Below are 16926 nucleotides of genomic sequence, written 5' to 3'. Positions count from 1 at the left end.
CCCCCAGACACCAGAGCTGAGCCTGAGGATGAACTTGTTAGGATTTCCTCAAACCATGAAAGAACTACAAAAGTCCAGCAGACTGATGGCTAAAGACAGGGACCAGACTAGGCAGTCATATTCTCTGGCCATGATCCCTTGCTACGATTTCCCACATTGTAAATATCTAGATATGTTGAGATCTTCTCTCTGCCATTACCTTCTTCTACAAAAATGCTTCAGAGGGGCAGGAGGTCTGTGTAGAGATGAACATATCTGCCTACACAAGGCCCCCATAGGGATAGAAATTGCATTACAATAAGATCTATTCAATAGAAAAGCTACGTGAGCCACATATGTAACTTTAAATTTTCTAGCATTTACATCAAAAAAGTGGAATGAAACCGGTGTAGTTAACATATACTTATTTAATCCCGTATACGCAAAATATTATCATTGCAATCTACAATAGAAAAGTTGTAAGATACCTTACATTTTTTTAAAACTAAGTCATTGGGGCACATGGGTGGCTCAACCAGGTAAGCATCCGACTCTTGATTTCAGCTCAGGTCATGATCTCACAGTTCATGAGATTGAGCCCCATGTGGGGCTCTGAGCTGAAAGCACAGAGCCTGGCTAGGATTCTCTTTCTGACTCTCACCTGCTCTCTGTCTCTCTAAATAAATGAATATAAAAAAATAAACTAAGTCCTCAAAACCAGGTGTGCATTTTACATGTACAGCAGACTTCAATTCAGAATAGTAATACTTGAAGTGCTCAATAGCCACTGGTAGCTCTTGGCTACCATATTGGACAGCTCTAGCTAACTTCTGTTTCCACTCTCACATCCACCTCATAATTTCTTTTACAGCTGGCTCAAAAGCATATAGCACTTCTGCCAAAGTCATAGCAGCTCATTCACAAAGCTGTTCACATTTGAGCATAAAGAAAGGGGGTAAAGCTGGAAAAAATCATTCTCTTCCTTAAAATTCTTTAGATTATTTTCTTTGTATGTTTCCTCCCATTCTGGGAGAAAAACTTGTTTTGGATTTATCATTTTCTTCTCTCCTTTTTCTACTTCAATGAATTTGGGAGATTTGTTTTAAATTTTCAAACACTACGCTTAAAATTCTAAATCCATGAAGGTTGTAGTAAAAACTGAAGTTAAAATTTCTTTCTTTGAATTTAAAGCCATCAAAATTAACATTATAATGGTTTTTAGCACTCAATCCTATATATACTTACACAAAAATACAATACTTTGTTCATTTGTTGCATTTTATAAAACCTGACAATGATGTTATAAGAATGTAACATTACAGGTCAATTTCTTTCATAAACAGAGATGGGAATATAACCTAAACAATGTATTAGCAAAAATAAATCCAGTATTGCATGTGAAGAATAATAGTGATTTATTTCAGGACTTTGTGTTGCATTTAAAAATGGAAAGAAATCAGTGTACTCCAATAACAGAATAAAAATGACACAAGAAATCTCCATCTTATAGACAGTATCTGTTGAAATTCAATTTTCCATTCAATATTTAAAAAATATAGAAAATAGAACAGAACTTCCTAAAAATTTGATCCCATGAATCAACAACAACAAAAAGAACTCCATCAAATATCATGCTTAATGGTAACATGTTGACAGCTACCCCCCACCCATCCAAAGGTCTGTAATTAACTAGTCAGGGATGTTCACTATCACCTCTGGTTATAGTCTAGCATTGAGTACATGTTCAAAGTGAAAGGCGTGAGAGTGCAGGAATACAGAAGTTCAGAAAAGAGAGACTGAGGTACAGATGGACCTCAGACTAGAGGGTACTGCTCAGGTGTGAGTGGAGATGGCAGAATGTTCAAGAGCTTGGGCGGCGCAGGGTCATCGGGACCACACAGTTGCAGGGATTAAAATATGGAGAAAGGGTGCTAGGAAAGTAATATTTAGAGAAGGTGTAGATGGGAAAGCCATGGTTCGTGACATTATAAAAGGAGACAGTGCCAGCCTCGTAGTCTAAGAAAATCCCAACCCGGCGAGGGGGCACCATCATAGAGAGGAGCAGGGAAGTGGAAGATTCCTCATAGGCTCTATATTCATGTTTATGATGTAGCCCAATCACCCAGTATCCACTTTGAGGTTGATATCTGGAGTAAACATTTCGATTATTCGTAAACTGGTTGAAACAGTACGTGGGTTCCGCTGAATTACTGCACACCCCCAGGATCCAGTCAGTCTTCTTGGCCACATCTACCTCCCAGTAGTGTTTCCCAGAGGAGAAATGTTGGGAGCCCAGGATACCACAGTCATAATGCTCTTCCAGGTAAGACCCAGGCAGCGTGGCACCCACAAATCTCACTTGTCTCCGGTTTTTAGACATGACAAGATTTAAGTTAGCCGTGTGTGGATTCAGAGTCACGTCCACTGTGGGAAAAGATACAACATCAGCAGGGGAGGATAGGTACGTGGGTCTTAAGACACTGAGAAGAGGAAACACAGAAGTGGAGGAATTGGAACTACATGGGGGTATGGAGGGATGGTATTAACACTTCGTGCCTTAGAGTATGTGGGTATGTCAGAGTAGGGGGGGAGCATGGGAAAGAGAATAAGGACATGTTGCTCAAAGATGCCATGCTGGCTACTTACCCCAGTAGCTCTGGACATCCGTCAGTTCTGTAATGATAATCAGAGTCAATCATGTTGCACAGAACTGACAGTCTCAGGTCTGCTGTCTCCCCATCATGGATTGATGGGGGAGGCAGGGACTTCTGTAAGGATGCAAGTTGGCCATCTCATTCCTCCTTAAATATGAACAGTTATCTTTTGCAGCATGCTATGTCCCTCCCTCTCTGACCTCTCTCTGAACCACTCTCCCCAAATATCAACTCTTCGCTCTATTCTATTTATTGCTTGGGCTACAATAATTCCACATCCAAAAGCTGTCCCCTGAATCTCCTCACCTCTAAACACTCGCAACATCCTTTTCAGATCTGGGACTCGAAACATACTCTTCAGCTTGGTGGGCAGAGCTTCTGGCTTCTTTAGGGTCCAGAACTCACTTCTAGAGAGAAGAGACCTTATGAATCTCCTGCACTGCTGCCCTTGGGTTCTTCCAACACCCGTCTCCCTCATCTCCCAGGTCCCTGGGAGAACTTCAACATTCTTTCTTGAAGAAAATTAGCATAACTCAGCAAAGAGCCCTAGCACGGGAACCAAAGACCTGGACTAGAAACTAGCTTCTCAGCATCTGTGTAAACTATGATACGATCTAACCCTTCAAAGCCTCATTTTGGTTGGTTTTGTTGTTTTTGTAAAATACAATCATTTTCCCTTCTCTCTCTACATCTTAAGATTATATAAAATTAAATAAAATAGTGACTGGGAAATCCTTCGCTTCCTCTAAACAAGATACAAAATGCTTACAAGTGCCACCTCAGAGGGTCTACTACAAGGGGCTGTGTTGAAGGGAGACTGCCAGGAACCTGCTGCCAGGGCTCTGAGAGTATTGAGTAAAGGGCTTCTTCTGAAGACTGAGTTTAGGCCTTAGGGTCTCCCAGAGGCCTAGGGAGAAAGGCCTTCAAAAAGAGGCCTGTCTCTAGGAATATTACGCCAGTTGGAGAAAGGAGACATCTCCAAACTGAGAGTGAAGACTTCAGAAAGGACAACAGTCTCCATATTTCATGTGTCTGTGAGGAGCGTAAAGGTACCAGGTGTGTGGACAACCTTAGCCGTCATCTTGATGGATGAAATTCTAGAGTATGTGATAGAGAAGTGAACAGCTTTTGTTCTAGGCCTAAAACAACTCTTCTCAAGATTTCACATCTATGTTTTTATTGGAATTGAGAAAAATGGAAGTCTGAGGAGAAATAGGTAGCAAGGCAGGACTGTTCTAAAGCTAAGGGAGAAAGGGAAATTGAAGGCAGATGCCCCAAGAACTGATTCTTGGACCTTGGGAAACACAGATGGGAAATTTCCCTCTGATAAAAGACATGGACAAAGAAAATCCCTATGTAGATTGAGGTAGCTATAAACTACTGGAATCAGGGCTGGAAGCAGGTAGAGCTTTGTGGCAAAAAGGTTCTATCATAGGATACTAGAAGAGTAAATGATACTGTAACCTTTTATTCTTAAGAACCACTGTCCCCAATTTGTGACATCCATCCCCACCCCATCACTCAAATTCTCCTACCATAGAAACCAGGTCATTCCCTTTAGTTCAGGGAACCCAAAAATCCTCATGATGAGCAGCTCAGGACATCATAGTCCTAAATCTCCCGTCTTGTGATTTTTCTTCTTTCCTTTTCCATTGACCACAAGATAATGCTATGGGTATCGGAACCTTTGTCAATCCAAGGGAACCACCCTGTATTCTCCTACACATACCTTTTCATGACATCACTCACATCCTAGGAAGGAAAGAGAAATTGTTAAGGCAAGGAGTTATAGGTCTTGTCCTCTAACACAGCCTCATCCATTCCTTATCCCATTCCCACAACCCCATGATATCACAGAAATAAAGATGGACCCAATATGGAGGCCACAAAGTGGAGATAAGAACTCAAAGTAGACTGTCCCTGAGCCTCTATGTAGGAATGTTGGGAGATGACTCAACTCATCAATAGCACCTTTATTTTGACAATAGTGTATGTGTGTGCGTGCGTGTGTGTAATGTTATATATGCACATCACCTATTAGCACTAGAGAATCTTACATGATTAAGTCATAATTTCTGTCCTTGAGATGCTTACATTCTAGTTGCTAAGGATACAAGAGTCTTAACTATGGTTATTTTTCAAACTTTGCCTCTTCTAGCCCTCTAAGCTATCCTTGCTGACTTCTTCCAGTTTTCTTGATTTTGACACACACATGTGTTGATTCCCAAATCGGAACTTCTGCTCAGATCACTCTCATCTGCACCAGCAAATGAGCCACCGACACCACAAACTCAAAATGTTTAAAGGAAAACTTACCTTTTCTGCAACCATGAGGTCTCGTATCTTCCATCTTCCTCAGTGTTACCAGCATCCATTTAGTCACCACATTTAGACAAAGAATCATCCTAAAAACTACCTTACATTCATCCTGACATCCCATCTTAGGCCAAGCCAGTCCATTTCATGCTGGCAACTTCTTTTAGCCACCTGGTCTTCACTGTCATCACTGCCACCTCCTGCCTCACTTGAGCAGAAATGCCTCATAGCCTCCCACTTGGTCTCCCTAACTTCTGCCTCGTTACCACAATGACTGAAAAAAAGGCCAACGGTTTCATCTATTTTCTCTGTGTCGGGGCTATCTTTAAACTGGCCTGCATGTGGGAAGCAGTGGAGGTGGTGGATACATGTCAACTTATACCAAATACCCAAGGTTGTGTGGGCCTTAAGGCATGGCTGTACTGAGGAACCCAAATGGGCAAATCAGGGTGCCACTTCATGGCTCTTTTTCTTTTGTTAGTGTTATTCTCAGGGGTCATATTTTGAAACTTGAAAGCTGTGGGCTTGCAGCAGCTATCAAATCTTACTGCGCAGCAATGCCCCATAGATACAGAAAAGAGAAGAGGAATGTGTTTGTGCTGGACAAGCTCTAGAAAAACTGACTGTGAGACAGCACTCAAGTTAAGACGCCCCCTGGGCAAGTCATGCTAATGGGTGTGAGAGTATACACAGGTGCCTGGGCGAGCGACATACACTGATGATCCCTTTGCATGTACGGAGCAATTTTTACATCTTGAGGGGTCTGTGGAGAGGCAAGAATGGGAGCAGGGAGAAGGTCAGGGTAACCCAATGTCAAAGACGAAGCAAAAGGGCAAGAAGAATAAAATGAAGATGGAAAATCAGGAGGAGTGCATAAGAATGTCATAGTGACATTCTAGGAATGACCCCAGTAGTAGGGTGCAAGAATAGGCAATGATTATTCTACCACCAAAGGGAGAAGAGGAAAGCAAGTAGGCAAACAGAAAGTAAGGAACAGCCTGAAGGTTCCAGAAGGTTACAAAGTACATCCTGTCTCCACTTCATAGTCACCCTATTCACACTATGTAGAAAATACCTGCTCAGATTTCAACTTCAATTCAAGCTCCTGCACGAAACCTCTCCAGATTTGACACCTGGCACCCTCCCAATACACACATACGCTCACACACACACACCGCAGAGTCCAGTCTTCTCTGTGCCTTAAAAGGACCTGTTCGAACTTCTATCACAACACATTAAATGATTCTGCCCTAAGAAGACAGTAAAGCAAAGAAGGGTTGGTGATTACATACAGAACCTCTAAGTACTTGAGCTTTGTAGGTGTTTGCCGGGGACTAAGCTGGGTGAAAAGTACCTGACAAATCCCAAGTCAGCATCAGAGACAACAGGTGCCGAATGCCTACCTCTTCTCAACAGGAGAAGAGGCATTATGTGCCCCACAAGGGATATTTGGCAATATCTGGAGGATTTCTGGTTGTCAGAGCGGACAGGGGTGGGGGGTGGGGGGTGGAGCTACTGGCATCTAGTGGGTGGAGGCCAGGGATCCTGCTAAACATGTTACAATGCACAGAGCAGCCCCTCCCAGCAAAGAATTCCCAGCTCAAAATATCAATAGTGCCGAGATTCAGAAGTGCTGCTGTAGAACATCAATGGATATAACAGATCTTCTCCACTGTATCAAATAAAGTTTTGGACCTCAGTTTATACATAATAAGTAAAAATGAGACATTCCCCTAGCATTTGTACTTTAATTATTCCATTCTTTACCCATGACCTCTACACAGTTTAACAGGTAAAAGGCCCAAGTGGGCCAAACGAATTGTTTTCTTGCCCCCACCAGGTCATCAGTCCCGTGTAAGAAGGGAAGGAGAGTTAGTCTCCCTTTGCCTGGACCGTCAGATCAGGGGCTCCTTCACAAGTCTCACCTGCAGCAGCTCCATTGCCGACCCCTGACACCGAAGTTCCAGGTCTGAGATGAGCTCCCTCAGTGACTGGCTCTGCTGGTCCAGCTCATCCTCAGCCTCTTCTAAAACACTCAGCCCCTTCCTCTCTTCCTCCTCCAGCTTTTTCAACTGTCGCTGCTCTTCTTTGTCCAGGATGCTTCTCAACTTATTAAACTGTGTCTGGATCCTGTGTCTCTCAGGTTCCATCTGATTCTTTAGGAACATGCAAGAGGAAGAGGCTGCTAGTCTGTTGAGCTGAGGGTCTCCTCTCTGGAGCGGGGATGCGGGGCGGGGCGGGGGGTGTCAGGCTCAGGACTGCTCTTGGGGCCAGGTCTCACCAGGAGAGGGTAAATGGGGGAGGAAGTCCTGCAGAACCTGTTCTTCCCTTCTGTTCTCTTTTCAGCTCTTCCCAGACCATGAGCCCCAGGCTACCTTATCTAGGCCTCCTAGATATAGACTATGGCTCCTGGGTGAGGTCTAGATTCCAAGCTGCCTCCATGGCCTCCCATGCATCTGCATTGGCCTCTCCTTCCAATTCGGAGTACCAAGGTGGGAATGATCGGCCTGTGTGAGACCTGTCTTTCCAGCAGCTTTCAGAGCTTAAAACCATAGAACAAGGTCTGGAATCAGGAATTGGGGGCCACCAGTGGCCTTTCCTCTCCTATGTAACTATCTTCAAAAACCTGAATTCCTTTCTGATGTATTCATTCTCTGACTCCTCCTTCCCCAACTCCACAGCAAGAACAATACCCTTGTTTGTAAGGGTCGCAGTGAGGATGGGGCAAAGGGAAGTTCTTCCAGTCAAATGAGGGAACAGACAGGACCAGGGCTCCTTTGCCCTCGGTTCCTATGCCCTGCCCTGATTCCTGTCTCAGGACACCTTCAGGAAGAAATCTCTCTTACCTTCCAGGATGTCCTCTTCCCTATGATAACAGCTTTTAGTCTCTCGGCTTCCTGCTGCTCTTGCCTCAGCTTCCTCAGAGACTCCTGGAACTTCTCCTTAAAGAAACATCAGGTCAAGCAGGGTCAAGCGCTAGCTTGTCTCCGTGCCCAGAACAGAGTAAATGGGGAAGTGATTATGCTGACCTCAGAAGCCTATCCTGCTGGGGCTGAAGAACTGAGAAGGCCTGAGGATCTTTTATGTAGAGTGGATGCAGGCTGATTGTCTCTCCTCCCAGGGAAAAAACCTGCCCAAAGGACTTTCCTCTCATTGCTGCCATATTCCTCACACTTGATCCACCAAGGCCCCTAGCTGCGTCCCCCCTCCCCCCACATCATCCTCTGTTCATGCAGAGCAGGTCTTGAGCAAGAAAGAGATAAAGTTACCCTTGGGCAGTGAGGGCCTTTTCTAGGTTCATCCTCTAGGTAAACAGGAAAACTATAAAGAAATTAGGTTGCAGCATGAAGAAAAGTTACAATCTCCTGCCAAGGCCCCCTGCTCCTCCTGCCTTCCTGCCATGTGGGCTCCCACCTGGTACTCATGGGCAACCTCCTCCATGAGGACTGTGTGGTGACCACGGTGCTCCTGAGACCGCTCACAAAGCCAGCAGATGAGCTTCCCATCTTCCTTGCAGAAGAGCTGGAGTTTCTCTCCATGGTGTGCACAGAGACTCGCCTTCAGCTGCATCCCGGGGCCCAACACCACCTCTCTGAGTCTCTCTGCGATGTTGGCCAGGTGCCGATTCGGCCGCAGGTCCCCGGGCCGGTAGCCGGTCTGGCACACAGGACAGCTGCTTTCCCCTTCTTGGCCTATCACCCATTCTGTGCTGTTCCCCGTGATGCAGGCCTGACAGAAGCTGTGGCCACAGTCTATGCTCAGGGGTTCTGTCAGGAGCTCCAGGCAGATGGGGCAGGTCACCTCCTCTTGTATGTCCACCAGGACTGCTGAGGTCATTGTAGCTATTCTCCTGGCTCCCGCCCGCCTAGCTGAGATTTCTAAGACACCTCCTGCTCACAGATCCTGGGTAGATGGGCAAACAAAAAAGGGTCAGAGTAAGAAATGAGGGTGAATACTGGGTGGCCCAGTCAGCCAAGTGTCCAACTTGGGCTCAGGTCGCGATCTCACAGTTCATGAATTCGAGCCCCAAGTTGGGCTCTGTGCTGACAGCTCAGAGCCTGGAGTCTGCTTCGGATTCTGTATCTCCTTCTCTCTCTGCTCCTTACCCACTCATGCTCTGTCTCGCTCTCAAGTAGAAATAAACTTACAAAAAAGAAAGAAAGAAAGAAAGAAAGAAAGAAAGAAAGAAAGAAAGAAAGAAAGAAAGAAAGAAAGAAAAAGAAAGAAAGAAAGAAAGAAAGAAAGAAGGGTGATTAAAAGGATTCTGAACAAAGAGATCAGATACCTGGGGCAACAAGGGCTTCTTATCCTGGCTTCAGACATGTTATTTACCCCAACTCATACCAGACGTCAATTTGTGCTCTCAGTAGAGCAAGAATTATAATTTCCCTTTACTCCTACTGGATGGAGGGACCAACTGTGGCCCATGAGAAGTGGCCTTGTGTGAGCCACCATCTGTTTGTTCTCATCCACCAAAACACACCCTCGGTACTAAAAGCACCAAACAGGGGCTCCTGAGTGGCTCAGTTGGTTAAAAGCACCAAACACGCGGCTGCCTCGGGATGTGTGCACTTGCTGTTACTGCTTCACAGAAGACCGTTCACCCTGATATCCGCCTGACTCAGGGACTTCATTCCACACTCTGCTTTCATGCTCTCTTATCAGAAAAGTTGGCTCTGTCTAACCAACTGAAGCACGGCCACTCTTATAAAAATCACTCTTCACATACTAACCTGCTTCATTGTTCTTTTTATCACCACTTAAATGTACATCTTTAATTGCCTGAATCCTCCCACTAGAATATAAGTGCTAGAGATCGGAGACTGTTTTTGTTCATTACTGTAGCTCAGAAATAGCAGTGCCTACACATAGATCCTCAACTTTATTTTTACATTTTAATTCCAGTATAGTTAACATACAGTGATATATTGGTTTCAAGTGTAAGGTCCTCAACTTTTGATGAATAAAAATCCAGAACCTCCTTTTTTCATGAGCTTTCTTGTGAGATTCATTTATTGCGAAGACACTTCCACCTTCTTACAGCTCTGTTCCATACAGAGCCCTTTCATCCCTCATGGTCACCTTCCCAGAAAAAACAAAAACACCAGCAATGACCACAATAACATGAGGTAATATTTTTATAAAACTTTTATACCTAGCTGTGATTTAGAAATCGCATTCCCCTGATTTCTTTAACCCTCATAGAAAAAACCCTGAATAAATAAGTATTTTTGGCTCTTTGATAAAACAATAGAGACAGACATTAAGTGACATAATAAAATCAAACAGCTTATAAGTCATAGAGTTGGCAGAACTTAACATGTCCATAATCCTAGTCCAAGGCTCTGTCCTCAAAGTCAGAACTTTAAACAGATGTTCGGTGGTGAAGGTGGTAAAAATCAGACACAGACCCGGGGCTTTAGGGATGTGGAAATGAGAAATGTCCTGCTTGATGAAGAAATTTCACCAGGGCCTGTCATAAATTTTGACAGGAGACTAAGGGATGCATGTGTTGAGAGAGGAGAGGGGAAAGGTGGGGCTGTTGAGACCACGTGCCCTTCTAGTGTAGGACTAGTCCCCAGAGAAAGACCTAAGGAAGATGTATGAAGGGACAAAGAGGTCTTATAGCATTTCAGGCAAGCACTGAATCACTAATGGGATAGAAGTGTGTAAAAGTGGGAGGAAGGCAGGAATGAAGTCCTGATACATGCTGCAGCGTGAATGCCCTTGATGACATCAGGCCAGGTGAACGAAGCCACACACAAAAGATCACATATTATAGAATCCCATTTACACAAAAGGTCCAGAGTAGGTGAATCTTAGGCAGGGAAAATAGATTAGTTGCTGAGGGAGAAAGAATGGGGAGTTACTGCTCAGAGGTTTAGGGTTTCTTTATGAGGTGATGAAAATTCTGGAATTAGATAGTGGTGCTTATTGAATACATTTGTGACTATACCAAAAAATATACCTTAAAAGGGTGAAATTCATGATATGAGAATTATATCTTAATAAACAAAGTGCATGAGAGGAAGAAAGAAGAGGAGGGGGCTTACCCATGACCTCCAGTGCAGAGTTCTCCCCGCCTCTCAGCTTGTATAAAAGGCATGTGATGGGAGAATACTGGAAAGTCAAGCATGGTTCTATAGCTGCTGTGGGGAGATAATGATGAATGAAACAAATACTCCCCAAGGGCACATACTATTTAGACTCCCAGCAGGAAACAAATCTACTCTCGAAGACACAAAGATAGATAACCGTGATTAATGCAGACAAGTGTATATGAAATGTGTATGAAGGAAATAATCATCAATACCATTTTCTGATCACTTCTATGTGCTAGGCAATGGCTGAACTCTTTACAGATATTATATAAGCAATCCCCACAATAATCCTATCAGCCAATTAATTGACTCTATAGAGCCAATTAATAACATCTATTTTCTGAATGTGAAAAGTGAATTTCTTAAAAAGGTGTTTAACTACCAAAAGTCTCAGAGTGAATAAGTGACAAAGTAAAGATAACAATCCAGTTTTATGCAGCTTCAAATCTCAGGTTATTAATCAGAGACCCGCCTGGTCCTTCAAGGGAGAGAATGTTTTCTTCATGCTACCCACATCACCTGCAAGGGCACTCCGGTCATGAAGTGGCTCAGCTTGCTTCTGTCCATATCCTGACCAGCGCTGGTCTCACTTTTTGGCCACACTGCTTCAGGATGGAATCCCAGTTCTTCCTAGCATTTAAAAGCATCCAACAGGGGCGCCTGGGTGGCTCAGTCAGTTACGCGTCTGACTTCAGCTCAGGTCATGATCTCACGGTGCATGGGTTTGAGCCCTGCACTGGGCTTTGGGCTGACAGCTCAGAGCTTGGAACCTGCTTCCGATTCTGTGTCTCCCTCCCTCCTGCCCCTCCCCCACTCATGCTCTGTCTCTGTCTCAAAAATCAACAAATGTTAAAAAATAAATTAAAAAAAAAAGCATCCAACAGCTCTTTCTAAATTATCTACAGGCTCCTTCCCCAGCCCAACTCTGCTTCATTCCTGGCATTACATCTTGCAGACTCAGGCTGCCTCCTTTTCCCTGGCAGTATAGGGCAGAAAAGAAGGCATTGGTACTAGAGTAACATGGACCCAGGTCTAAATCCTGAATTTATCAGTGTCTAGTTTTGGAACACTGGAATAATTCCTGATCTGAGATGTGGCTTCATCTTTCGTGCACTGCTGAAACCATTCCTCCCTTAGGAGTACAGTTGTGATAATTGTCTGAGCCAATGCAAAAACTAGTTATGGTTACACCTAAGCTGGCATTGCTCTCTGATCTTCTGGTGCTCTTACCTCTCACCACAAGGAAAAGGGCCTCTGGATATTTTTACTGGGGACAGAGCAAAGTCTGGTAGATAGATAGCCCTAAATAAGTATCTGTTACAAGAATTCATGAGGCACTTTCTTACCACTTGTCATATCTTCTTACTTCTTTTGGACCTACGATGAAAATCCACTATTTCCATTCATAACAAGATTTAATGAGATGGCATTTAAGGACAACATGAGAAAGCTCAGCCTGAGCCAGTTGCCTCTGTGTGCCTGGGGTAAGGGTCAGTTAAAAAAGCTAGAAGCTTCTCTAACTAGACAGCTAGAAATGCTAGAATTTACTCTAATTTTATTTCTTGCCTGTGCTGAATTAAGACAGATGTCCTTCTCATTGAAAAACACTATTTTATTCTCATTATTAGAAGTTTTCAGTTGTTATATTACTAGTCTTAAATCACAAAGAGAATTTTTTAAAGACATCTTTCTTGTGCATGTATGTATGTATGTATGTATGTATGTATAGAGTGAGTGTGTGTGTTCTGGCATTTAATCACTTTCCTTGGAAGCCATTTGTCTGCTTGCCTAGCTGGAGCCTTGTCTGGGACATGAAAGAGCCAGTTCACAAATGCACTGCCTCGCTGAAAGCACACTAGCCCTGGGCTCCCAAATGTGACCTTCATGTACAGGATAGGCCACGGGGCATTTCTGCCTCCTGAAAGCAATGTAATGCAATAATAGCCAAGTCCTGGAAATAATCCATAAAACCATTAACTGGTAAATGAACACATTTTGGTATATCCATACAATGGCATATTACCAAACAATAAAATGGAATGGATACTTAACCGCAAGATATACTTCAAAAGCATTATATAAAGGGAAAGAAGCCAGATACCAAAGATAAGTTTCTATATGATTCCATTTATATGAAATCTTAGAAAAAACAAAACTACAGTATACAAGTTGAAAACTGACTAGTGGATGCCAATGTCCAGGGGTGTAAGAAGGGGATTACTTGCAACGGGACACAAAAACTTTTGGGGGTGATGGAAATGCCCTTTATATAGGATTATGTTGGTGATTACCAATTGTCTACATATCAAAGCTCATAGAATTGTGTGCTTAAAGTTAACTTGATAGATGTAAATTAGAACTCATTAGAGCTGACAAAAACAGAAAGAAGAAATGTATTGAGAAAAATTGAAGGCGTGGCTTTCTATCTTTAAGCATAAATTAGAACTGAGCTGTCAAATATGGTAGCCACTTGAAGTGTGGCTAGTCAAAAATGAGATCTTTTAAATTTAAAATACACACCAGATTTCAAAGATTTTGTTAGAAAAAATAATCTAAAATGCAACATTAACTGTTTTTATATTGATTACTCATCCTAAAAATTGACACATTGAGTTAAATAAAATATATTAAAAAATCCGTTTCACCTGTTTCTTTTTAATGAGGCCACCAGAAAATTTAAAATTATACATGTGGTCCCATATTTCTATAGTTATTGTTCACCTAATGCAGTACTATAGATATTCAAGACAAAGATTTTTGAGCAGAAAAGATGATGTAAGAGTTGATGTCGCTTCTCAACGTGTATAAAGTTGAGGCTGCAGAAAAGAAGAAATTGTGAAGGAGGGGAGCACAGAGCTAGCATGTTTGAGTAACCCTTGCCCACATCCCTGCAGGCCTTTGACCACCCGCAGCAGCGGAGCGCAGCCCAGAGAGGACATAACAGGTCAATTCAGCCTCCCTTGGAGGCCGGTCTCAAGAGCAGTGTGGCCAGGCTGAGATGACAGCCCGGCCGTGTGAGTGCAGATCCCAGAGCCTGAGGTGCCTGAGTTCAGTGGGTCAAATTTGCAAATGAAAGAGGCCAAATTCATGACCAGGCAGAACTATTAAATCAGAAGCAGATGCCTGAAAAAGAAGGTCAGGTGGTCGGCTAACTATCAGCATTGGCATCCAATGGAACTCTTTATGCAGAATCTCAGCCTCACCCTGGCCAATTCAGTTTCTGCAATTCAATAAAGATCCCCAGGTGATGCCTATACACAGACAGGAAGGCTTCAGAAGCACTGTTTTAGATAAGGGCGCTTCCTCCACAGGCAGATGCAACACAGGGGGCAAAGTGGCTAGAAAAGGGTGGGGAGAGGAAGAATCAGAGAAGGGCTGATATTTAGATCTGAAACATCGGAAAGAATGGAAGCTCACAATTCAGTATCAAAATGGCTGCAGAAAAAAAAAGCCAGTGACTGGGCAGGGAATAGTAAAGGTTAGCGCAGGCTGGGGGCTCACAATAAATTAGAAATAAGATGGCCAGGGCTGCCCACCCCCCCACTCCAGCTGGTAGGTCTACTGAAAAAGCAGCAAAAACCCAATCGGGTGGAAACTGCTTTCATAAGTGAGTTTAGTTTCTCATGCTTAGGGAATAACGGTATTTTTTTTTAACCTTTGTGTAGGGTTATTCTACTTTAACCTGTTATCTGGAATGGATTATCTAACAGGTGGCACTTGATAAATATTTGAATTGGAATATTATCTGCTTCACTTTTTTTTTTAATTTACATCGAAAGAATCTCTATCCCATGCGTTTCAGAAACTTGTAATAACTTTGCAAATTCTTAAAATATTGTCCTGCACAGGTTTTCTTCTTCTCCCTGAGTTTTAGATAATCCATTAACTGAGGGTTTTTTTTCTAAAGAATAGTTCATAAAATCCTTATTTTCCCCTTGCATTTGTGAATCCCACTTGAAATCCCAACTTTTAAAAACTCTTAAATTTTTAACTTTAGATGTTAGCCATATTCTTCTTTATTATTGTGCATTTTAACATATTGTGTTCCCCACTCTATTTATTCTTGCAAAAATCGTTTTAATTGTGGATTTTAAAATCTCAGCATTGAGTTTGTCAAGAATAATGACTTGATAATTTACTATTTGTAGTCGCCTATGTGTTTAAACCCTTAATAGTCACCCAAACTGTAGGGTACAAATATTTCTCTGTCCATTTTATAGATGGATGAAACCTAAACTCAAAAACGTCAGGGTCGGAGGCAGAATTTGGACACAGGGGGTTCTCAAGCACACATTTCTGCCTCGATTAACTAATCAACGTTGTCACTAATTTGAATTCACTGAGTTGGGGTGAGGATGAAAAGAAATAACGATCAAGTCATCTATATCATGAGCTCGGAAAAGGAAGGGACTTCATGTCTTATACTGACTGCCCTGTCACCTCGGCCAGAAGTGACAGTAAGTGGCGCGTCACAGAAAGGCAGACATCTCCCGGTGGCCGGCACGTCGAGAGAATGAGAAGCCGGAGAGGATCTGGCTGTGAGCAGCCCCGGGTGGTCAAGACTCTCCAAGTAGTTTTAAGGAGATTGTGAGGGCCAGAGGGTGCGGGGCCTGCTCGGTTCCTCGACAGGCAGGGCTCCAGGGCCAGCCCCGCCTCCGAACGGACCCGCAGGTCTGGCGAGGGCGGAAGGCTCACCCCCCCCCCCCCAACCCCCTGGCGAGAGGTCAAGGCCTCCCGGGTGGAGGATGAGCGGTGTCACTTCCTGGGGCAGAGCGGCCGAGACGGGGGAGGGGGTGCTGACCTCAGAATCCACGCCGTCCCACGGTTTGCGCCCATTCCCGAACCCAAAACTTCCAGGGCTGCACCCCCCTTCCCCCGCATCCTTACCGCCCCCTAACACCACCCTTTACACAGACTACTCCCGGCTCCCAAGCCAGGGGTCGCCGGGCCTTCCGCGCTCCCTTGCCAAACTCGAGTCAACTCGAAACCGCAGAGGTCTCCGTCGCTCTGGTCCACCCGCGAAGTCCCCCCCGCACCCCAGCCTGCAGGGCGGGCGGGGCTCCCAGCGCCAGCGGGGACAGCGGTGGCTGGCCAGAAAGAGGACTTGCTCACTAACCTGGACTCTGGGTCTGGATCGGAGCCGAGGACTCGCAGGAGCGGCAGCCTCCACCCACCCCTGCCCAGAGACTCCGAGCCCAGAGGCGGGGCGAGGCGAGGGCCAGAGGTTGCTGATAGGGCCGGCGCGTCCCGCGGCGCGGGGCCCGCAATCCAGGGGTGTGGTGGCCGGGGCCCCAGCTGCCAGAGGGGGCGCTGTTCCGCTCACCTGGGAGCCGCGAGTCTGGGGCCTGGGAGAACACCTGAGCGCCAGAGAGGGCATTTGTGCATCGTCTTCACTTTACCGGAGTCTTCCGATCTCACGTCAGTGTTGAGTAACACTGATAATACACCCGTACGCTCTATTAATTAAATTGTCTGAATAAAAGAATCCAAACGTATACGTGTAGGTAAAGATAACCGCCTCGCACCATAATGGTATGCTTTGCAAAGACATCATTAAAAGGTATTAACTTAAAAACTGTATCTGCAATTTTAACCTATGTGACCCATGTACACTATGAGAGACGATGGATACGTGTATTTAGGTCCTTGTGAATACATGCAAAGCTTACGAAGACTGAGAGCTGTAGCTGTAAGGTTTCAATGGCACAGCAACTCTTAAGAAGAAAAGGAAGGGCAAACTTTTTGCCCCAAGAGAACTGAGGAGAGGAACCTGACTCGGTCTGGGAAAGAGGGTTGGGGGATGGGAGCCTGCAAGGAGGAGGGTGTCCAGATCGAAGTCAGGACAGGGGATTGGGCAACATGGCTTTTTTTCACTT

General features: G+C 44.4%; 1 protein-coding gene across 1 annotated transcript; it reads right to left on the bottom strand.

The window, feature by feature from the left end:
- Positions 1–1377: 1377 nt before the first annotated feature.
- TRIM6 (tripartite motif containing 6) lies at positions 1378–16426 on the bottom strand. The gene is made up of 8 exons (XM_042959564.1): positions 16167–16426; positions 8364–8852; positions 7796–7891; positions 6875–7105; positions 4363–4385; positions 2940–3040; positions 2626–2652; positions 1378–2403 (listed from the first exon to the last, which is right to left on the bottom strand). The coding sequence occupies exons 2-8, from the start codon at positions 8784–8786 to the stop codon at positions 1841–1843; spliced, it is 1464 nt and encodes a 487-aa protein (XP_042815498.1). The 5' UTR covers positions 8787–8852; positions 16167–16426; the 3' UTR covers positions 1378–1840.
- Positions 16427–16926: the final 500 nt, after the last annotated feature.

The sequence above is a fragment of the Panthera tigris genome, chromosome D1 (genome assembly GCF_018350195.1).
Source record: "Panthera tigris isolate Pti1 chromosome D1, P.tigris_Pti1_mat1.1, whole genome shotgun sequence".
NCBI classification, from domain to species: Eukaryota; Metazoa; Chordata; class Mammalia; order Carnivora; family Felidae; genus Panthera; species Panthera tigris.
Note: the sequence above shows the minus strand (reverse complement) of the source record. Positions and strands in the feature narration are given on the sequence as shown.

Bases quoted from the DNA above. Each gene is read 5' to 3' on its own strand.
- TRIM6 (XM_042959564.1), bottom strand. From the start codon at position 8,786: ATGACCTCAGCAGTCCTGGTGGACATACAAGAGGAGGTGACCTGCCCC. The intron at 4,386-6,874 runs GTGAGACTTGTG...TTTCCTTCCTAG, and splicing joins CGGCAATGGAGCTGCTGCAG to GATGTGAGTGATGTCATGAA. The intron at 3,041-4,362 runs GTATGTGTAGGA...TCTTCTCTCTAG, and splicing joins GTGAGTGATGTCATGAAAAG to AAGTGAGTTCTGGACCCTAA.